This window comes from Protopterus annectens, chromosome 9.part0, assembly GCF_019279795.1.
Source record: "Protopterus annectens isolate FY-2018-M chromosome 9.part0, PAN1.0, whole genome shotgun sequence".
In the NCBI taxonomy this organism is placed as follows: domain Eukaryota; kingdom Metazoa; phylum Chordata; order Ceratodontiformes; family Protopteridae; genus Protopterus; species Protopterus annectens.
In genome coordinates this window covers 690,167,989-690,193,166 of record NC_056743.1, presented here as the reverse complement: position 1 = coordinate 690,193,166, position 25,178 = coordinate 690,167,989, and the positions used below count along the sequence as shown (strand labels likewise).

The window sequence follows — 25,178 nt, the reverse complement described above, 5'->3', positions numbered from 1 at the left end:
GAACAGTATTCACAGAGATATTTATAGTGCTAAGGACAGCAAAAATTGCAATGCAGGCAATCCCCAGAATTCAGCAAGCTCTGCATGGAGTGCAGGAATAGTGCAAGAGCTGCTGCACGCAATATGGTCACCGAGCCATCCAGGAACGAGCCCCAGAGACGTGCATGAGTGTGCCTACACTATTCTCTCACAGACACCACTGCTTTATGCTAATTACCTCATTTGCTGGTGAAAACCATGCAAATGAGGTGAATTAGTGATCCAGGAAGCAGGCATGCGTCTATGCAGGAATAGTGTAACCTGCAGAAATGTATTCTGTTACTAACCAAATTCAATTCTGTAAATTACAAAAAGAAGGCATGACAGCTCAAAAGAAAGCAAGTATTCAATGTAGTAGGCATGCCAATGACAAAATATATGGCCATTAGCATGAGAAATAGTTGCAAAATCATAAAACATAACTTTAATTTTGTTTGGCTGGTTTTGGCCGTTTAAACATAGGGCAGCAGTGGGCAAACGTGATCGGCCTGAAAATAAGGAAAAAAGTTGGAAATAAGCCTTTCAACCCGAATCAGCATTCTGCCATAACAGTCAATGGCATGCATAAGACCACAATACCATGGAATAGTGATTGCTAAGGGGGAAGGCTGAGTGTGAGTTTTGTAACCATGCATTAGCAGTCAGTTTTATGCAGATAAGGGGAGTGATACTGAATCACAGATTACCTCAGTGTTAGCATGCACCTAAGAGTGTAGGTGCAGCAACACCATGGTATAAGCATAAGAAGTAGTTGACCTCATAAGAGGGGAGTGTCATGCATGATGTAAGCTTATTGGAGCTCTGTGGCCCATGTTTATCCTTAACAAAGCACAGCTAAGGAAGGGGGTGTGTCTGAGGCTGCCTAGCAGTGTTTAGATTGTCTAAATGGGTGTGCTCGCTGCACACCACGTTTTTAAAAAAAAAAAAAAAAACAGGAAATAGCAGCTCTCCACATCTGAGAACTGGGCATGCGCAGTGCACTTCGGGGCTTAAACGGGAAGGCAATGGGAAGGGAAAACAGCAGCAGGAAGGCAATCAAGGAGAACTAGCATAGCTGGTAGGTGTAGTTTATCAGAATTAGTCAATTACACAGGCAGCAGCCCAGCCCAGCACACTACTATAAACTATACAAACACCTTTCACTCTGGTTTTTCCCACAAACTCTACACCACCGGTATACACAGATGGGGAAATTTTACCTAACAATACTAACAAAATGTTACGGGCTGCGGTTGCTCTCATACATCAATATGTGGAAGAGACTGAGGGTGGTGAGGATGTGAATGCTGACAACCAATGCACAGGGAGGAGGAGAAGAGTGTACAGACACAGGGTAACCTATCAGGGGCTACATGAGCTGGAGATAATGGAGTGCTATAGGGTGGACAGGGACATTTTACAGCAAATTGTTGAGCTGTGCCAGCCACGCCTAACACACAGAACCAACAGAGGGGAACCCATCCCAGTGGATACCAAGGTATGTGTAGGCTGAACAATACTAGCCACAGGTACCTTCCAAAGGACAACTGGGGATATCATGGGGATCTCACAGGCATCAGCATCCAGGATACTCCACCAATTCCTGGATGACATGTCAGCACATGCTGGTGAGCACATATATTTCCTCAACAGCTGTGAGGCGTTGACCAGCAATATACGTCTCTTCCACCAAATAGCAGAATTCCCTGAGGTAGTGGGTGGTATAGATTGCACGCACATACACATCAAAGCACCACCTGGTGAGCGGGGTATGGCCTACATAAATCGCAAGGGCTTCCCCTCCATCAACTGCCAGGTCATGTGCAATGCACAGGGCATTATCTTGAATGTGTGTGCTGGCAGCCCTGGAAGCTATCACGATTCTCACATCTGGCATATGACACAGCTGTTCCAGACATTTGCCAGTGGGGACATCCCATATGGCCACCTAATGGGGGATGCTGGTTACGCACTGGAGCAGTGGCTGATGACACCCATCAGAAATGCACACACCCGAGCAAGAACTCCATAATGAGGCACACGCACAAACCAGAATCATAATAGAGCACGTGTTTGAGATGCTCAAGTCATGGTTCCGGTGCCTGGACACGTCTGGTGGAGCCTTGCAGTAGTCACCAGCTACATGCACCCAAATTGTCATGGCATGTGCCATGCTACACAATGTGATCCTGCAGAAACAGCTGCAGCAGGAACAGCATGGGCAAGGCCACACAGCCTCCCACCATTGCCATGGCCATCATAGGCACAGAGGGGCTTGGAGGAGGAGCAACCAAAGCCTACCCATGTAGGCAAAAGGAGGCATGCTCAGTATGCCCAGGCTTTGGCAAAGAGGCAATGCATAGCACATACACTGACACAGTAGAGACCTAGGGAATGACACCTCTCTCTGATTCATACATGCAGTAAAAGAGATGCCAAACATTACACTACCTGTGCTTTACCATGTATACAGAGTGTACTATGTGCATCTGACATAGTCAGCCCTCCAGCACCATCCTCAATACTGGCACAGGCACAAGGTAAGTCACTCTTCCTATCAATTGCTGAATGGAATAGTATGTTCTGCTAGTTGTATCTATGGTATGGATGTGAGCATGCAAGGGAATCGGGTGGCTGAATGGGATGGCAGCAGATAGTGGACACCTATATGGGCAGCATGAAATCCATAAATACTGGTGTCAGCAAAGTAGGCAGTACTAGACAAGGTGACAAATCCCACTGTAGTACATGTGGTGGCCCAAATGTCTGCCCATAGGACACACACATGCATGTCAGTGAGGCTCACATTCCCAACACCACCCTCAGCCAGCAGGACAGGTGTAAATGACCATAAAGAAAGGCTGTGCTAAGGCCCCCAATTTATGGCAATGGTGAACAGCTCCCCCTCCAGACCCTCACAAACAGACTACAACAGGTCTGGCAGTTGTATGTTAGTTCTGAAGGGTAAGAAGTCTGAAACAGAAATGTAGGGCAGTAAAACCTAAGATCAGTACTCTACTGATATGCCTCCAGTCTGCATGATAGGTCAGAATACAAAACGAAATGGAAGCCAACAGAATACCTGAAATACCAGTACAGTCATAGGAAAATGTTAAAAGTTGTCAGGTGCCCCCCCACACACACACACAATCCTATGTAGAAATGCAGTAACATGTAAGTGTGGGTTTAATAACACTGGAGCACAAATTAGCTGAGCTGACCCAATTTACAGGATAGATTGTTGCATGTGTACAATATGCAGGAGTCCGTGTGTTAGGTTGTTGTGTGTTCAATATTGTCTGGAAGTGGTCAGCATGTAGGCATGGAGGGTTGTGTCTTGGTGGCCTGTGGCCAGTACTGTTGATGACAGGGCCATGTTCTGACAACTGCAGTGCCAACCACAATGCATCTCAGCAATACCCATGTCAGCTGTCATCCATACTCACTGTTCAGATGTCAATGTCTGTCACCATCTGAAAGAAGGATATGTCATGAATGTGGGCCCAGACATACACACAGTACACAGGTGGAAGTACCCTAGACAGAGTACATAAAATGTAACTGTCAACTGCACACACCTTTGGAATTGTAAATACAGGTTAGCAGCACATTAGTTGTCTGTGTAGTATGGAATACTACAAAAATCACAAAAAGCCACAACGAATAAGCAAATGAAGGCACAAGCAGAGCAAGGGAACACAATAATATGCTGTTTAAGCCGAAAACCAATAAAATGTTTTATTCCACTGCAGGATAAGAATAAAAAATGTAACAGAACATTAAAATTAAGTGCTTTCATCTATGCTGATTCAGAGACTTCTTCAGAATGCCACATCCATTAAAATTAATCACTTTTTTATACAGTCATCATTAAATACATGCCTCCTATTTTTACAACAAACCAACCAACACCCACAAGTAATTATATATTTGTATAAACTGTATAAATAAGTACACCACATTTTATCACTCAAAAACATCAATAAATAAAATGTATAAAATATTTTAAAATATAAACATATAATATATATTATATTATGCATTCCATTACTCCAAATGGATAACAGTAGATGTTTGAAAGGTGTAGTAAACAACTTTAAAAATTCAAACCATTTTATAACCATAAAATACTTATAATGCAAATAAATAAATAACATTCACATATTTCATCTCCATTGTAGCAATTAGAATAAACCATCTGTCCAAAGCTTCCAATTTTAAAAAGCATGACAAGGAAAATGAGTCATTAAGGCCCGGCCACTGTGTGGCATTAGTTCTAAGTTGCCATAGTGCTTCATATTTCTCAAGGATTATTGGTCAAGGACCACCCCTTCTAAGTCAAGAGCTTCAATAATAGGTTACTGAGGAAAAAATAACAAACTGGAAAATTGCAAAAAATGGCACTGGACCAAGGAGCACTCAAAAAAAGTAGTTTATTCCTGGTAAAGTAAGTGCTTTCATACAGGATAATACCTGTACTTTTTCAGACTAAAGTAGAATCAGTACGCAAGACAATCATTTAAATACATCCTCCCAAGATGCATCCCTAATTAAATTACATCACATGATAAATTAAATGATTGATATCCATAAATGCAATTGATACTGAATGTAAAGGATTGAACCAATGGAAATGAAGAAAGCTGTAGTATGTATGTATATTATATAAGAAATGTAATATGATATGATATAAATTGATACACAAGTATATAAAATTCAAAAATATATACTAAAATATAAATGTTATATAAATATGTTCTATTAAAATCATAGTCGATATGTGAAAATATATGAAAAGTGTTGCTGCTGAATAGATGTATGAATTAATCCCATTTTCCAAATACTTGAATTATAATTGTAAAAATTGTTATGCAAAACTTCATTAAAAAGCTTACGTTAAAAAATGACATTAAAACATTCACCATAATGACATAATGCTCACTTACCTAATAAGACTTTTGAGTTTCAATATACATGCTATAGAGCACATTTCATTAATACCAGGATATCTAAATGCATCACATCTAAGTTGCCACAATAATTCACATCTCTCCAACAATAAGGAGATGGGGCCACCCCTAATATTGTTTGGTCTATCACCCTGAACTCAAAAATATGGTCTGGAAAATTGATTATATGCTTAGCCAGGGCATTCTCAACTTTTTTGTTCTTGATTGCATATATGTGTTCATAAACCCTGTCCCTAAGCCTCCTATCTGATTTTTCTATATAAAAAAATAGGGCACATTTTACACTTAGCCAGGTAGATGATACTTCTATTATTACAATTAAATCTACCAGTACAGTAAAATGTCATATCTCTGACTGTAAAAGAAAGACCTGTGCTGACACGTTTGCATTGGGGGCATGATTCATATTTAAACATACCTTTTATTCTAGAGTTTTTGGTTTTCTTAACCTCCAACATGGATTTTAAATTTAAGCCCCTTTTATATATGATCATAGGTCTACTGGGTAAATTATCCCTGACTTTCATATCAGCTGATATCAAATCCCAGTTCTTAAACATGATACGCTTGATCACATATGCCTCAGTGCAAAACGAGGTGATAAAAGTGGTTGCAAAATGCAAAGGAGGATTAGATATTGGTCTACTAATATATGCATTAGAAATGTCTGGTATATCCATGCCACTAAATTGGGAGTTATTTAGAATAGCTTTAAAATATCAAGTCAACCTTTTAAAAGTGACCTCCGCCAGGGTATCCTCCAATAAGGAATGTGGGTATCCACGTTTCAAAAACATATCCTTAAGAAACTGGCATTCCACTAAAAAATCATTAAAATTGGAAATCATCCCTGGTGGCCCTGACTAGCCGACCTTTGACAACTGATTTTTTTCTGCTAGCCAGAGTGGGAACTTGAAAAATGAAGAAAATAATTAGAATAAGTTTATTTTCTGAAAATAGTGGCCACATAGCATTGTCTGATACTGACCTTACTCAAACAAATATCCAAATAGGAAATTGCTGCCCTTTGGAAGTCACTAGTGAATCTTAAAAAAATCAGTGGTGCTATTAATATAATCCATAAATTCCTTAAAAATAGCCTTGTTACCCTTGAAAAATGACAAAAATATCATCAGGATAATGGGCATAATAAAAATATTTTCCAAAAAGGGATTGCCTGCAAATAATAATCGTCAAACAGAAAAAAAGTTGTTAATGAGTAGCAAGTCCAAAAATTCTTGTATCAAAAATATAATTCCTCATTGTTAATACCCTTCTTGACCAACAGCTGACTGACCCAATTAATACCTAATTCATGAGGGATCACTGTGTACAAATCTTTCACTTCCACAGTTGCAAAGTTGTAATCACCATTATATTACAAACCATTAATATTAGCCAAAAAAGACCATGAATCCTTACATGCTTGTGGTTCATCTGTCAAAAACTTTTTTCTGTTTGATGATTCACATTATTTGCAGACCCAGGGTGTTGCCATGGCGTCATCGTGTGAGGCTAGCTTTTCTAATGTGGTCGTGGTCTTTTGGGAAAAGGAATTTATCCTTATCAATCCCTTTTTGGAAAATATTTTTTTATTATACCTGTTACCTTGATGATATTTTTGTCATTTTCAAGGGTAACAAGGCTATTTTTTTATTTTTTAAAAAACTTATTTTTTTAAAACACCTTGGACGTGGAGGGGTGTTTGGAAATCAGAATCCCATGAGCCCCCAAATGGAAACAGTGTGACTGAGGTCCCAACCCATGGGCAGTCACCACTGCACCTTCACGGCCCCGAAGGTGGCTGTGCTGGGGCAGAGCAGGAGGAGGAGGCTGACCCACACAGCCCTCAAGCTTGCATAGCAGATCTCCAAACTCCCTTCGGAGCTCGCTATGCACTAATCCCTGGACATCAGTTCGGGTGACAGTATCCTGTCTGTGCCTGCTCCTGGGAGGGGAAGAGCCCCATCCCCTGAGGCAGTTCTACCCAAAGGTGGTGCAGGACCAGTGGATGAGGAGGTCCCAGGGTAGGACCCAGACATGCTGGAGCCTGGTGCCATGGCTAGATGAGGTGGGAGAGGTGGGTCTGCTGGGACTGGCCTTCCCAAACGTGCTATGGTGTTGCAGTTTTAGAACATATGTGAACATATGTGGATTAGTTATAACAGCATGCATAGATATTCCTATTAAACTAAAACACCAGATTTGGAACAGTTACATAGCAAACAGTACACATGCATATATGGAATCACAGTGGACATTACAACAGCATACAGGTTACACTGATAGCAACATGCTACCAATGATGGTATTTCAACATGGAACATTAATAGAAACACATTTCCACATTTGTTGAACAATATGACATATGCCCCAACAGTAGGTTTGGTGTAAACATACCCATTTATTTGTGTGTTTAGATTATTATTGTAGATATGGGGGGGAGATGTCAATTAGCAACTTATATATCTTTGCAGTACTCACAACTTTAATGATCACTGCTCTAATCATTATTCTACAGGTATTATTACAATACCATATGGCTTGGTTTGGGCATTGGTGTGTTACCTGGTAGACCTGTGGAGGGAATGTTTAACACTACCTGACTGTTTCTACACATATTCCCAGCATTACTCTCAACCTGGAAACATCAAAAATCTGGACAAAGCCCATGAAAAATAGGTACAAATCTGTATGCTGATTTACACCTAATTTGCATACATAATTACTTAACCCCACCCACTCCAATGGAATTGTGGGATAGCGACTTTCAAATGCAAACTGAAGAACAGACAACCAAAATATGGCACCAGAGTCCCCCTGCAGCCATCCCAATGTCCCATTACCTGGCTATTTTGCCCCATTTACCATAAACAGTTTAAACACTAATGTGTGCATACCGCTTTACTTCTACAATGATTATTTGGATTTTATTTTTACATTTTACAGCACAACAATGCAGAAACACTAATAGACATCTGCTAAACAAAGCAATACTGTCTCACAGTGAAAATAGGCTTGGCATTAAAACTTCTCTGCCCTTGAAACTCACATTCACTGAAACAGCACTGAAACCCACACCACATCCAAAGAAAATGCATCGGGCCAGTGGTGGATAAAGATTACCTTTGGTCTGTTTTCAAATCATTGGCCCCTTGCACACAAAACAAGAAACATACATGTGTTCTTTTCTTTGATACACCTTCCTGACTTTATTAAATTATATTCCTTGTATAATACAACACACTTGTTAGACAGAGCGCATTTTAAATTTGTTTGAACATTTTTCTAGTAGGCTGTGCTGTAGGCAATGAAACAACACATGAACCAATAATGACAAAATTGCCCAATTCAGAACATTTCCATCACAAAAGTCTACTTCCACACCCACACTATAAATAGAATGACAGTAGTGTAAGCCATAGGCATCTTGCACAGAGTCTCGCACTTATTTATTTTCAATTTCATTTTTTTTGAGATGAGGGACAAAAGGTCAAAAACCAGGGACACATTGCTTGTATAATTTTGTAAATTTGCTAGAATAAAATGCTATGTTACCACCCTACATTTCACTGGCAAATTTTGAACCCAGGACCCTACGCACTACAGTCAAAAGCAACATACCACTATGCGAAATCAGCAGCTTCCCTCAGTGAATTCATTTCTCACTTCTCACCACAAGTCTCAAGTCTTAACACATAAAACCTGGGGGAAATACAAGTTCAGTTCTCACAATAGCTCTCAACTCTTAGCACAAAAAACCTAGGCAAAGCTGACAAGTGGTGGTGGCTAGGGACTTTAGGCTCTTTTTACCCTGTATTCAAGGTACAAGGTAATATCTATGTTGCTGCACCAAAGTTATCATAATGGAGCTTAATCAGCATCTATCAAAATATTAGTATTATAAACTGTTTGGTTCTGTACTGGCAAATTAAGAGCTGTCCCTCGTCCCGCTAATGCATTCAACTTATAAATCTTATGGGTGTTTACAAAAGGAATGACATTAACTTCATAGTAATAGGTAGAGACACTTTTCACATGTTGACACAAACAGACAATATTTTCATTTGTGTCTCATCTCTGTCCTTCATGATACTGGCCTGACACCCATTACCAAAATCTTCCAGCTATTTCTTTAGACATCCAGGAGCTCAGCATGTCTGTGCTTTCCAACAAGGAATGGGGGGGGCATTTTCTTATGACCTACCCATTTTCCTCCTCCTGTTGAATAATGGTATACCTGGGGGGCAGACATGTAAAGGAGCTTTGCCCCTCCATACCACTGGAGCAGCACTAATAGAAATTGCTAAGAAACACTAGTCCTGCTGTATGTAGGCAAACTTATACTAAACAAAATAGTTTGTCCACTAGTATGGAGATCAACTGTGGCTATTTATATTCAATAAAGTTTTGTTTATAAAACCAGATTAACTTACTTCAGCTAGTTTATGCTGCTTTGTTTGCTCTACTACTGTTAAAATTCAGTGCCAGTCACATTCATTCCATGTCAGATGTCTGCATCTTTGCATCTAGGTGAATGCATGGCCCATCCCAGCTTTCAGCCATTTACTATCACTGACTTGAAGAACCTGCAGCTAGAAGGTAGAGACCAGTAACACCATCTACGACTGCAGAAACAAAAGGGGTGATACACAGGACAAAACAGAGAGGGTGGGTGGGAGGTATAATAATGCAGCATGAGTGCTTTACTATCACCAGAAGTAAAGGAGTTAAACAATATTAAAGAAAACGATGTACAACATTAAGCACAGCAACATCTAGATACTGCAGTTTCACCAGTGCAGTCAACATGATATCAACGACAGAAAATTAAAGGAATTAACAGGGCATCTGGAGATACTGAGACATTTCTGCATTCAGTGAAAAAGTAAAATACAAATCCTCACTAAATTTGATAATATGTGTTTTATCAGGCAACTTCTGGTGTATTTCATAACTCTGAGTCAACAGTAAAGCTATGTAATTTGAGACCTGGAAATAGTTTGGTAAAAGCATAATGGTTTAGATCTTGTTTGTACAGGCTTCATAAAGAGGAAAGAATCTAAAAGAGTATTGTTTGCACAATGGTTACTATGTAGACCGCTATTCAAAGGAAGACATATGCTCCTCTCACACACACACACACACACACACACACACACACACACACACACACACACACACACACACACACACACACACACACACACACACAGTCACACACACACACACACACACACACACACACACACACACACACACACACACACACCCTTCTCTGTTTCAGTTACCTTAAAAGACATTCTGCCTTCTCCATTTCAGTTACTCTGCATTCTGAATGAAAAAAAGGTCTGTTAGCCTGTTTAGCTCTGTTCCCAGCTTGCGTTCCATTCCCGGCTTACATAAAGCTTCCCGCTCACATTTCAGACTGAAGCTCTGCTCCTGGCTGAAAGTGTAATACTCAAAGCACTTGCATATTAGAGCTGCATTTGCGGCCAGCTGGAAGAGCTTCCTTCAGCTCAATTCTGACTGGCTGGATGGCCTGACGGCACTGACGTCATTGCACACGTGATGACGTCAGCGCCAACAGCGTAAAAATGTTAAAAATTCAAAAACAAAAGGGAAAAAAATCAGAAATGAAGGGGTGCCACTCGAGAATCGTGACACCCCTTCATTTGGACCCCAAAACTCAGTAAAAACTGAGTAATTCGGTATGGTTGGGAGGTATGATTCCCAGATTCCTAGTTGTACTTGTGTATATACCTGTCAGTCTCTTAATGCACAACATCTGAACAAAGCTTGACAACATAGGGGTACAAATAGGGACATATTTTGATTACTGCTCTTATAAACTTGGTCAGTTGCTAGAGTAACAGCATTTGTTTTACTATACATTTTCTGAAGGGTTTGATGTTTGACACTGAAATGTATATACAGACATTCCTAGTCATGTTTTATGTAGCACAGTGTGGGTAACAGTGGTTAATACCATTACTATTCAGAGAATACAACACTAAATGCCATACAATACCAAGGTAAACACAACCATTCCAGGATTTAGAACTTTATTGCCAGGCAGTTACAGTTTTATTTAACTGTCACCTATATGAGACTATTACTGTCATATTGTCTGGTTTATTCATTACAACCCATACAACAGTTTTTATACTGCCAGGTGATTTTCTACTACTTTATATTTATTTGGGATGACTACTACAAGCAGGATTGTTACTCACCAGCCTCGCGACGCAGCCATTGCAGCCTACTGGCATGGGCTTCCTTATTCAGGAAATAGACATATTTACGCATAACTATCCATCACATACACACTCTGGACTTTAGAAAACAGTAATGGTATGACTACTTGCACACTGCTGGTACATCACTCCTCTGCCTTGCTTCTTGGACCCACTTGTCCAAGAGATCCCTCTTCCTCCACTTCAAGTTGGCATAGTAGTGCCTGACCTGCTAACCAGTCCGAGGGATACCAGTGGCACTGGGGAGATCATGGGCTAGATGGTCCCAGGCTTTCGCTTTATATTGGGAGCCCTGGTACTGCCATGCAACAGTCTCTCATCATGTTTTTTACCAGGAGTCATACCATGACCTTGGACTCCTGTATGCCCCAGCGCTGCACCCAGAAATGCATGCCCTCTCTGACTCCTGCCATGCTGCCTACAGTGGGAAGCTGCAACCAGTTATGAGCTGTATTCCCACCTGTGGGGTTTAAATATGGCTGATTTCCCACCCTTTGCTGTGATTGGATGATTTTAAATATGCTGAGCTAAGCTAAGCTACAGGCAAACCTGCATAGCTAAGGTTGGCAATGCTTAAATGGGCAGGTTCAGCAGTGCTTACCAATAGGCAAATTCACTTAGCTGGGCTACTCATTGCTTAGTATTCATATGTACACAATGCTTACACTTGGTTAGCAGAGCTGTGCAATGCTTATCATTGCTTATTTTTTATTTTATAGACTATCTGCTGTATGGGATTGATTCATCATTCATTGCATATTATCAATTTGTTTACTGTCCCTGACATTCCCCAATGTGCTTTCATGACATTTATTCATGTGTGACTATACTGTATGGGGCACTTGTGTGTGTATATGGGAGTTTCACAACTTTATTAAACTAACACCTCACATCTGGTCCTACTACAGTACTCTGGTTAACAAATATATATGTTTTTAGTAGCTAATTATAAAAAAATTGTTTATGTACTGCTTTCACATGTAAAATGCTACTTGGTTATAGTGGGGGATCAAACCAGGAATGGCTGTTTGGAAAGCATACACTCTAACCACTACACTATTGCAGTAGTGCTTATGTTGAATGTCTCTTGCTATTGAACTTCATGTGTTTAAGGTGCATTGTGTAGCTAAGCAACAGGCACACCCACGCAGCTACACTTAAACTTTATTGCAAGTTAAAAAAAAAAAATTGTGTTGTGTTTTTATTTTGTAGCCTTCAGAATATCTCTGCTAATGCTGAACCTGCTGTTCTATCACTTTTCTGCTTAGTAGGACAGTTATCCCTTATGTCTTTGACCAGATTTCTTAGTCTGACAGCGGGTTGGGGATGTTACGAGTGTTCTCGTTCATTTTAAATTGTTGAAAGGCAATTCTGGAGTGCAGGGGCATGTGTATTGTGAGAGCTCTGCTCTCAGACAAACCCCCTGCGCTTGTACAGAGCTCTGTGTCCGTTTAACAGCTCGGCAGCGTTACTTCATGAATATGCAAGGCGTGCTGCCATGCTGCACGGGAACGGTCCCTGCCGTGCAGGAATAACTTATTCCTTGCTGAATCTGGGGGAATGTGTGCCTTAAGACAGGGGAGTCATAGCAGGAATAATAGGGTCTATATCATATAATCGACATTTGAAAATGTCAAAGCACCTTTACTCAACACGAAAATGTCGAAAGCTGAGTTTGTCGAATGGCAAAATCACCAATTTCTTTCCAAGGGAAAGAAATCGGAAGGCCAACAAACACCACCACATAAAGACAAACATATTTAAGTAGGGGACTTTGTCCCCCCAACCCCCCACCATGGGGGGGCTGTGCCCCCCACACCCCCCCAAATAAATATTCTAACTCTGAGACTGCACTACATTTGGGGAAAGAGGTGTGACATGATTTGACCATTCGACAAACTCAGCGTTCGACATTATTCTGTTGACTGAAGGTGCTTCAACATTTTCAAATGTCGATCATATAATACAGACCTGAATAATATTACAGGAGATTATCTGCTTCATCCTGGTGTTTGGATTGCTGGACCTAAGTAATGCTATCTTTGCTTCAGCATTTTCACTCTGCTTCTTTGCAGAAGTAAGCCTTAAGGTTTTTCCTGAAAACAGAAAAGGAGAGGGTGTCACTTGTTTGGGAAGGGAGTTTCAGATCTTGGGGCTTAAAACTAAGAAGGCAAGAGTTGAGCAATTCATCTTGGTTATGGTGCTAGGAGGTTGGGTGTGGAGGTGGAAAAATGATCTGAGACTATATGGTAATAGCCTTTCTGAGAGCCTACAGGAGGAGAAAGAAATATTTCCAGGTTGATAAGTTTTAAGATCATGGAACCTACCTTAATGAGATCTTTCAGAAATATGAAAATGTTTGATTGTATAATTAGCAATATAAATACTGAATGTCTCTCAAGATGTATAACTTACCAATATTAACAGCAGTTTTCTTCAAAGATATCTAAGATTTTGCCTGACACCATGCAATAGTTTATAACACTTGTTTTTTGAAGTATTAAGTACATATGTAAATATGATAATTACTAACAAACAACTAACAGTATCTCCAGTAAAGTGTGATACAGGTGAACATTGATGATGAATTTTCTTGTCTCCTGCTTTGGCATTTCTCATCATACCACACAACAGCACATAGGTCTGTCAGTTATTAAAAGATTAGGAATAAAGATAACTGTCAGAATGTTGGATTCTGTCTGCAGCTAAAGTAGCAAAACTTAACAAAAATAAAGTTCCCTTTCCAGAGGAAAAAACAGCCAGTTAAGCATTTCAGCAGATCTTTATTCAATGATGGATGACTGTTCTTGTCTGATTTATTACTGACAAATGATCAGCTTAAATATTATCATTACAGAGGGAGGTACCAGGTCTGCCTAGGTAAGGGGCTGTACCTGGTGTCTCCATGTTACCATGAATTTTCAAAGTTTTATACAATTTTACATTTTGACAGTGTTCGGTATCTCTCATCAACAGTACATGAAAGAAATCACCACCTTACCACAACTTAACAGGAGCAAATACTTAAAAAAGTATGACAAATGAAGACAGAATTCAGTCTGACAGTAAACATTCAGCAACTCTTTTACCCTTAGGCTCCCTCAGTCCATCTGAAAAATACATTGCAATTTTAAATGTATAATACAGGTTTACATGTATCATGCAGGTTTTATATATATATATATATATATATATACACACATACGTATATACACACACACACTCGCATACATATTTGTGTGTGTGTGTGTAGGTGGGGGGGGCGGGTGTATGTGCCTGCTTGTATGGGAGTCATAGTTTTAGAATTTTTTGTGCCTCCTTTCATTGGGCTCATGTTGCAGAAAGTGTGCAGTGAAACAAAAATAAATGTTATGCTGTTTAAATTATGCAGATAATCCCAACCAGAAGTAATCTAAAATGCAGCATGGAAGAGACATAAATGGAAACAGATCTTGGTGGCTCTTTTCCAGAGAGTGGGGTGAAGTTATTATTTCTCTGATTTTTTTTTCTGAGGTAGAAATGGCCACTAAGCACACTTGGGACCTTTTGCAAACTTCCTCGATTTTGAAATAAGTATTTTTATAGGGAGTATAGGAGAATCATTCTGAAACACTGAAATGCAAGAAGCACAAAGGCAAACAAAGGCAAACAGATATTGATGATTCTTTCCCAGAGTGTGGAGGCTGTTTGGGATAATTATCACTTTCAGATCTTTTTGCTGAGGGGAGAATGGCCTTTAAGCAAACTTGAGATCTTTTGCCACATTCCTTACATTTGAAAACAGCAGCTTTTACAGTGAGTACAAGGGGAAATAAAAAGAAAAGTGTATATAACATCTGAAACACTGTTTAAAATGTTTTGAAACATAAGAACACATGATTCAGATAATTCAGTTTTATATATGGAGCACACAAGTTAAACCATCATTCAATAATCTATAGAAATACTGTGTAAAAAGGTAATTGAAAATTTGCATAGAAAGTCCATGATAAAACAAACAGGCATTAGAAGTATTGCAAAAACAGTCTATGAGCCAGAATTGTAACCAAAGTCCAAAGAAATGTGAGATAGGTGGTTTTAAAAATTGAGTTCACACTTATATGTCCTTAACCTTGCAGCAAGGTTAGTAGACAGCTGTATGGTGGAGCTTTCTCAGGGCAAAGATGCTTTTGATTGAAGCTGGAGTTCATTCCTGGTGCTTTCTGGGCACTGAGTTTTATCTGTCATTTTAGCTCCATTTTCTCAAGCACAGCTTTTTTGTTGCCTTCTAATGGGCTCATCTCTAAGATGTCCAGAACTTGGAATCTGTAGCCATTATGTTCAGGGAAGTCTAAGCAGTGTTTTGCAAATGGATTTGTAAGCCTTTTAAGGATTATGTCAGAAAGGTGATGTGCAATTCTTCTTTTGAATTTACTAATTGTCTTCCCCACATAAAAGGCATTGCAGGTGTCACACCGGGCTCTATATAGCACAATCACACTATTACAATCACCTCTTAAGGTGCTCCACATTCTTTTCTTTAGCACAGGGTAGTCAAAGTGGTTTGGGTTGACAGAAGCTACAGTTTAGAGGCACACAACCACAGGCACCCCTGTTGGTGATATCAAGTTTGCCTTTGCTTTCTAGCAAGTCCCTCACATTTTTGGCTTTTTTTGAAAACAAAGGTGGGTCCAGGCCCCAAGTTTCTTTCTACTTGCTTATCTGTTATAATGCCCCAACTGTCCATGATCACTTTCCTGATTTCCTTATACTCTTTGATAAAAGTTAAGGCCATACTTTGTTTTCTGTTCTCCTGTCTGTGGTCTCTGTAGAGGTTGTTGCATTGTCTAGTGAGCCTTCCAGGAGGATCATGTAGGGTTGGGTCTTTATTTTCTTTTAGGGCTTTAATTCTGTCTAAGATTATTCTTAGCATCATGTCACTGTATCCCCTAGCAAAGATGTCTCTTTCTAAGTTCCAAATGTTGGCAGTGAAATAACTTTTTTCTTTTGACACTCCAGCCTGCCTCATCCCTGGGACTTGATCACATTTCCCATTGTGATCTGTGGGTGCATGTAAAAGCATGTTGACCATGGTAGGTTTTTTGTACAAGTTATTGCTAAGGGCTCCCAACTGGGGTCCTTGGAAACTGTTAAGTCTAAGAAATCGATGGAGGTTTTACTGTGGCTGGAATAAATTAGAGGAATCCAGTAGTTTTGTTGATATATTTATAAAATGCTTCCAGAGACTTTGCATTTACCTCCCAGATGATGAAAATGCCATCAATAAAGAGCAAATAATACTTTATCGACTCCTGGTAGACACTATTGTAAATTAAATCATTCTCCCACTTTCCAGGTGCCACATTAGCTAGCCTGTGGGCCATGGCTGCCCACAGTAGCTGTCCTGATGACCTGCCTATACTAGCTTTGATTAAAGCAGTTGTTGCTTAGGATTAAATCTAGTAGTTTTACTATTTTCTCTTTCACCAGGCATGGACACTCTATCTTTGAAGTAGGCCTGTACAACTGTTTGTACACAATAAATGAAAACAAGGGGAAAATAGTGTTTAACTGTCTTGTTTTAACTTATTCTGGTGAAGTCCTTGACTTGTAAGGAAGAAAGCACTTAATCTGATTTTTTAAATAAATACTTGTTTGTTTAGTCTTTGTTTGGATTCCTACTTGCATTTGGAGACCAGCATTGTGCACTACAACTAGTCACCACATCTCCAGTTTGCTTGTACATAATAGTCATGTGGAAGCACTGTGTACAAGGCTTCCACATAGATGGTGACCAAAATTGTATTGTTACTGACAGGGATGTTGCATCTTTTATTCAGAAAATCTAATATCTAAAGTATAAATGACCTGTTTTCCTCAGCTAGGGGAGCTAGGGGCTTGATTTGCATGTCTAGGAAGATGGATATGGTTTTGATGACTGCTCCCTCACTAGCCACCACTGACCTATATGGAGAGTCAAACAAGTTCTTGTGGATCTTTGGTATCCAAAAATAAACTGGGATTTTAGGATGTGATATAGTCAAAGAGTCAAATGGTCTTGCATTTAACAGATCACTCTCATGCATCATTCTGAGCTGCTTTTGTAAATTGTTGTAGGCTGCTTGGACATTATTTAACTCCCTTTGCAGTAAAATTGCTCACTGTTAAGCATTATTTTAATTTTACTGTCATACTTGGCAGTAACAGTCAACAGAAAACCACCACCTTTATCAGTTTTCATTACTCTATGAGACTTATTTCTGCTAAGATCTTTCAGAGACTTTAATTCTTCCTTACTGACATTGGAAAACTTTTTTTTTGAGGGGGGGGGGGGGGGCTTTACTTAACATTTAAGGATATCAGCCTCACATCTTTTTTCAAACTCAGCAAGGGTGCAGTGTAAAGGAGGACTGAGATCACTAGGCTTTTCCCACTTTATATTACTCTCATTGCTAGCACTGTTCTCATTCTTCTTTTGCTTATCATTGAAAAACATTTTGAGATTATGCTTTCCATAAGAGTGCTCCTACAATGAGGAAAGAAAGTTAGACCCTTACCTAGGATGTTCTCCTCTAGCATTGTGAGGAGCTTGGATACTTGGTTCCAAACCTCATCCTCCTTTTCCCTATGGCTTGTCATTCATTCATTTTGGGAGCACTCTTACATGCCTCAGTTCCTAGGCACCTTTCTATATCTTGTTCTGGTGTTGATATCTTAGGTGTAGGGATCCTGGTTTTGAGACTGTCCTTGGAGCAGGACTCTGTTTGGCTGGTCTGATTCATGCCTGGTTTGGAAGTTCCTGGGGTGGCTTCCTGCTGATCCTACTAGTTCCTGTTGTTGGTTGGTGCTCTTAAGTCTGGCCCCAGCAGGTTGTGGCCCCTGTGAAAATCTTAGTGGCTAGTACTGGTGTTTGGTATTTCATGATCAGTGTCTACTGGTCCTCAATTGTTTTTGTGTCACTTGCAATGGGACTGTCTGCTTTTCCCTTTGAAAAATAAGGGCATTCTCTTTTTTTAGTCCAAAGTTCAGAGAAATTCCATTAGGTTCTTTTTGATCCATTTATCCCATTCCATATTGTGGATTTTCTTTGCTTTGATGTTGCTCTCATACTCAGTGATTTTGTTCTCCACTCCCTGAGATCTCTCTACACTTCATATTTAGTCTTTGCAGGTGTTCTCTAGTTCAAGATTTTTTCCAGAGTAGATTCCTGCTGTGTTTTATTCTGCTTCAGCAGAATGTCAACTAACTTCAGGCTGGCTTTTTCCAACACTTTGTCCCGTTCCTGAATCAGGTTCTCATCAATGTTGTTCCAGACAGGTTTCTTAAAGTTTGAGGCTCCTTGAGACAAGTTTTTTTTTTTTATCGAGACTGTTCTTAAAGTAGATTTCATCCCAGTGCAGCCCCTTTAGTTTTGTTAGTTGTTTTTCTAGAAGGATGAAGTCATTGTCCATTTTGTCCATTAGTTCAGTATCAGTGGGTTGACTCCAAACAAGTTATTAACCATTTGTCTATCTTACATATTTTCCAATTTGCTTTAATAATTTCTCTAATGTACCCAGAGTTGTTGGTATATTGGAGTATGATAGCTCTTTCCAAACCATTTGTGTTTCTAACTGGAAACATCTCAAAACCTTCACCCACTTGTATAACTTAATCCATCCCATTGTTGGGATCAGACAGTCCTAACCCTAACAAAAGTTTGTATCTATCTCCCCATTCATCTGACACTTAGAAGTAACTAGGTAGATGAATTCTCTTGGGTAATCTCTGTCAAAAACCTTTTTTTCCAACTTAACTTTTGCTTTCATAAATACCTCTCTATTTGAAATCATTTTTGCCAACCTAATGAATTGCCACTTCACTGTATTACAGTGTACAGGATGGCAGCTAGAGAAATGTAAATTGTTTGTGTCTTTCGGCTTTTCCCGGTTAGGGGTCGCCACAGTGGAACTCAGGTCCGCTAATGATTGGCAGTTAATTTTTACGTACCGGCTTGCCAGGCCTGACGCACAACCTTCAACAAAGGTACGCCCATTCACGCATGTCTCCACGCAGAAGACGCTCTAGCTGAGAATCGATCCGGACAGTGTCTTACTGTGAAGCGACAATGCTACTGCAGCACCACCACCTTGAAAAGGTTGACATTCTGCAAATACTTGACACAAAGCCATTATCCTCCATTTTAATAGCAATGTCCAAATAATTAATTTCCCTTTCATGGAATGCATAGGTGAATTTAAGAAAATCAGTCAACCTGTTTAAATACTCCATAAATTAATTTATTAAAGCTAGATCATCATTTCTTTTAACAATTCTTTTATAATTGGGAAGGTTAACAAAGACCCAAGAGGTGTTATCTGGGGAAACCCTATAAGAATATAGGGAATTATTATTGCACCAGTTTAAATTAGATGTCACAGCAGCTACAGGGTTAAATAAATTAGCTGAGTTGAAATTGCGGTCAGCTAAACTATAGACTGTTTTATGCCACTAGGTATTAACAGTTTACTTTGTTTTCCTTTCACTAACAAATAGTTTCACACGATTAATTTATCGCTGAGGTAACAGCACTAGAATGTTTTGAAGAAATTAAGTTCCATATGTAAATTTACAATAAAATTAATATATGTAACGATGTTTAGGTCAATATTGATTGGCTGTTAACAGTCACGTGATTGACAATAGATACATATTCATATGCAAAAGAGGGAAGACAGTCTTTTTGAATTTTGTTCTGATGAGGTCCCTTATTATACAAGTAATGAAAAATAAAGGTGTTTGATTTTTTATCTGGGTTGTAGTTCTGCAGTGGGTTTGCTATCGAAAACAATTGTTTTTCATTTGATTATTGGTACTGCAAAGATAAAAAAAGAAGAAAAAATAAAATACTAAAAATTAATGTAGTTTACTTATTCCATAAAAGCAAGATACGTAGCACATACGTTTACATTTTTTGCTTGATATAACTCTCATGAGCGCTACCATTCCATATTTTCAAATAGTAATGTAAATATTTAACTACAACCTTGAGTCTTTCGGCTTTTCCTGGTTAGGGGTTGCCACAGCGGAACTCCAGTCCACTCATGATTGGCAGTGAATTTTACAGCGCCGAGTTGCCAGCCCGATGCCCAACCTTCAACAAAGGCACGCCCATTCACGCTCACACCTACCTGCATGTCTTTAACGTCACTCAACTACAACCTTGAGTATCTGTTGAAAACAAGTGGTGCTTACAGCTAAACAACATATACAAGACTGGTATTTACAAAGCTGTGAGGTACTTAACCTTTGATGAGCTGATTATTTGTATGCATGATTAGTCACTAAAGCTGAAAGCAGGAGAATACGCTGAGACACTGTACCCTCAGATTTAGTCTGCATTCCCCACATTCTCACATGCAGGTCTGCAGTTTTGAGGATAACTAAAATTCTCACACTTTCAAATGGCACCCAGGTTTAATATGTACATGCATATATTGTTATTATAGTATATCTGTGCTTGTGTTTTCTCATTGTGCTCCCTCTAAAACAAAGAATCACATACATAAATAAATGTTGGGCTCACCTTTTCATCCCCATATCATTGTTAAAGATAATTATAGTCTTTTTCAATATTTACGTATACTACATATATCACTATCACACTTTTTAGAAAAACAAAGAAACATTTTAATATTCAAAAATATTAGAAGCTGTGTAAACTCCTCATCCCTGTAGGACTAATTTACTGTTCCTGATAATGAGAAAGGACCAGGAGGAGTGTGAATGCCCTCCCCCATACTCTGCTCCCCAAGTCCACAAACGGGTAACCATTAACAAAGGTCTTTGTATGTCACTGATGATTTATATACAGTGCTGGAACAAAGGATGTAAGTGTTTTTTTAATAGTATCTTATATTTTGTCTTCTACTGACTACGTATTATATGCTTCTGCACTGGGAGTTAAAACATTGTCTTAGCATCTGTAAACATTAACATCACATGTTTCTAGTGGTAAAGGCTGATTAAGTAAGCAATTTTTAACAGAAAATAAATGTCAAACATGCATTATGTTCTTAGTTCAACAGCTGCCCTCTTCTCATCCCATTAGTCACTTCTCATCCTTACCTTTTTGTTTCTTTTTCCAGATAACCACTGTGATTACGGCCATAAGGATCACGGCAACAGCAGCAATAATCCCAACAATGAGTGCAACATTGGATGTTTGATCTAAAATGGATATTAAATTATTGAGATAGAATTAGACAAACATTAGAAATCAGGCTTGTGATTGCACTGATACTGATCTACTTAGTTTGTTATATATCATTTTTAGAAAACAGTGAGTCAATAACCATATGTTGGTGCAGAGGACATGAATGCATTTTGTATCTTTATCACATGACAACTGCAGACTTTACTGACAACTTGCGAAGGGGGGCATGTATTGAGTACATCTAAAGGCAGCCATACCTTATGGATACCCCTGCCAATGAATTTACCAGTGTTAAACTACAGCACAGAACTTAGATATTTGCTCAGTAGTAGTCATGGAGATACATGCTGATCGATGCTTAGGATACCCACTGTACATAAGTTGTAACAGATTTACCTTCACAGCCTTGGACCAGTTACTACATAATGCTATAAACATAGTATGCAACAGCAAATAGCATCCAGTTTACCAGCACTGGGTACATTTTTAGAACCTCCATGTTAGATACCATCCAGCTGCCTGGCTAAATCACTCAGCTTGATGAGATCTGAACTAGTGGCTAGGGATACAGATCAACAGCTTGTTTTAAAATCAACTGGCCTTGATTTAATATTTACAGTAACAACTAATACTTTTTCATTCATTGTTATTTATTGCTATGACCTTCTAATGGCAATTAAAATATTTTACAGTCAGCCTTAAAGAGAGTTTCACAAACTGTTTTTCTAACAAATAAAATAATCAAAGCACATTTCTAAGGCACTGAACAGATTGCATCGAGCCATATTTCAACCATCACCAAACAGGCATTTACCAAACGTATCAGTGTGCAGTAGTGAAATGAACACAGTTCTGAAAGTAATTTTAACAATTACTACTTCAGCTCTTACAGTGCTCTATCCAGCCTCAAAACATATCGCACTTATGGAAGGAAAACCCTGCCAACCAGTCTGGATGAAGAAAATGGAGATTCTTTATTGAAACTTGAATGCAAAAATAATTAACCACAGTGTTTTCGTCCGCAGACCAGGACTTCACCAGAATAACCACGAACTTTCTCATATTGTTATTACAGTATATCTGTGTTTTGTCGAAGGGTTATTTTGATGAAGTCCCAATATACAGATGAAAACAGTGTGGTCAATTACTTTTGCACTCAAGTTTCAATAAAGAATTCCTGGTTTGTTCATCAAAAGTGGTTGGCTGGGTTTTCCTTCCATAAGTGCGACATGTTTTGAGGTTCGAGTGCTTAATTCTGGACTTATTCTACTAGCTGGAGAGAGTGTTTTATCCAAACTAACACACCAAAACATGCAAACAAAAACATACAGTTACATTTTAAATGACAGAGGAACAGGTAACAGAGGAAGAAAACAAAAGGTCATTATCTCTCTCCATATGGCAGCTGGTAAGACTCTATCTGGAAAGCAGAAAGAAGGATGAGAATAAAGACACAACCTAAAAATACAGAGAGGAAGGCTCAAGAAGGATATTAGGAATGTTAATTGAAAGGGTGGTAGGTGACTAGAACCGCTTTCCTGAAAAGATGGCATTGTTAAAATCGGTGACAGGGTTTGAAACTTTACAGTTGACATAAGGCAATTTTAATGCTGGGTGGAAGAAAAAAAAAGCTGTTTGTTAATTAACAGTGTTGATTACAAAATAGTTATATATAAAGTTAAATAATAAAGGGCCTAGATACATCCCTGTTGGTATTCTCATGTCTATGTTGTATTTCCTACATACCTTAACCCCAGTCACAATTTCAAGAACTACCATAGAGCTAGACCCCAAATCCAGCTGAGCAGATAAACATCTATATTTAGCATTAGCCTTAACCCCCAGCATCATCTGTAAATAAGTAGCCATTGGTGTGGGGAATGCCTTAAACAATGCAGATGCTGAATTTTCCAAATAATAAATACCAAGCATGTAACTATGTGGCATATTCCACATCTGCCATGTTGTATATGTGCAGTTTCATAAAATACCCTCCAAACAATGAGGATAGGTGAGACACTGATACTAAATTACAGGTTAAAATGACCAAATACTGTGAGGAAAGCTCTCATCAAGAAATGCTGCCACTCAAACATTTTATTAATTCAGCTCATGTTCTACTCTTCTCTCAAAAACATAGAGATGCATACGAAAGTTTGGAATACCAAAGATATCCCATAACAAAATATGTCTAGTTAATACTGTTCCTAGATAAGTATTAGGCTAGCTGTCCTTGTGGGCCATTTTAAGCCTAGCTAATATCCCTCAAGGGTGAAAATCCAGCCCTGTATCTTTTACCTGTGAGGTAAACACCTTAACCATTATACCAATCCCCAACTCTGCTAGGGGAAAACATAATATCAAAAGGGGCAGTACACAGCTGGGAAGAAGCAGTTATAAATCAGTGGCCTGGCCCTCTGATGTGACTGTTAAGCAAAGCTGTTTATTCATAGGTTTATAGAGTGTTACCATACTAATGACTTGAGGGGGGCTTTCTAAGCTTAGGAAAGTTTCCCAAACGAATAATGACATCATGTATCCAAAAAGGACATTGAGGGACAGGTATTTATAAGCTACCTCTGTCCATAAGGGGCATGGGTTCTAGGCCAGGTGTAAAGTTGCTATCCCTCATCCAGTGGTCTATGCTGTGCTTTAATTGGGTGATAAATGAACTCAGCTTCACACGAATGGGAAGCCTGTTCTATAAGAGGGGCAGTCTCTGGGACTTGTATCTGTCTCTCCAGCATGTTCTGATTTAGTCACAGACAAAATTTATGTCTCTAGACCTTGTATTCTGATACTTTTTAACTTATGAATATGCAGGTGATTCATAAGTGTGGAGTTTGCGGATGCCTTCTAAGTCAAGCCTAGATCACCACTCAGTAATCTCTAGCAGACTGAGAAGAGGGAAAGGGCTTTAAGGCACTCTGTATAAGGCAAGTTTGTTACACCTTGTATTCTTTTTGTAAGGAACCTCTGAGGCTGTCCTAGTTGCTGCATATGCCTGGTTAGGTACATCCAGAAGTGAGCATTCTACTCTATTATTGGTCTGATAAGGGCAGAGTACAGTGAGATAATGACCTCTTTGGACCTAAATGCCATGCCTTAACTTATAAATTGCACAACAAAAAAGAATTTCCTCACTATTGTGGTCATCTGGCAGTCAAAGGCAAGGCTACTGTCTACCTGTGTACCCAGAACCCTGGCCACTGGATTGACCCTTAGGGGTGTACTATCAACACGGTAATTATCCAGGATGGTTGACTTCCCAGTGGGCACAATTATGCATTTCTTAGCATTGAGTTTAAGACCATGGCTTTGGCACCATTTGTTAGTCAGGGATAGGCCATCTTGAAGAATATTAGTGTCTGCAGGGGAGTCGATGATAACCTCTAGCTTGCAATCATTTGCAGACTTAGTCAGCCATAAATCTTTAGCATTTGCTTCCATTTCAGGAAAATATATGCCAAAAAGAAGTGGTCCCAGTACTGAGCCGTAGGGAACTCTGTTAGTGACTGGTCTCTTGTTGGAGGTGGTCTCATGTATTTTGACATCCTGGGACCTATCTGTGAGCCAGTTGGCTATTCAGTGGATGATACAAGGGTTTATACCTTAATTAGTGAAGTTGTCTATAATGCCTGAGTGGGGTATTGTATCAAAAGCCTTGGCCAGGTTGAGGTAAGCTGTGTGCACTTTCTTGCCTTCAGCCATTGCTTAGCTGACTTTCTCAAAGAAGTCCACCAGATTTAATAGCCATAA

At 39.2% G+C, this 25,178-nt stretch overlaps 1 protein-coding gene across 2 annotated transcripts in view; it reads right to left on the bottom strand.

Annotated features, from left to right (window-relative positions):
• LOC122811452 (major histocompatibility complex class I-related gene protein-like) overlaps positions 1–25,178 on the bottom strand; it is a 685,432-nt gene that overhangs the window by 98,727 nt on the left and 561,527 nt on the right. For both annotated transcript variants that reach the window (XM_044083304.1, XM_044083303.1), the window contains exon 5: positions 21,332–21,433. In XM_044083304.1, the coding sequence (XP_043939239.1) occupies positions 21,332–21,433 (102 nt within the window). The remainder of the gene's footprint in view (positions 1–21,331; positions 21,434–25,178) is intronic.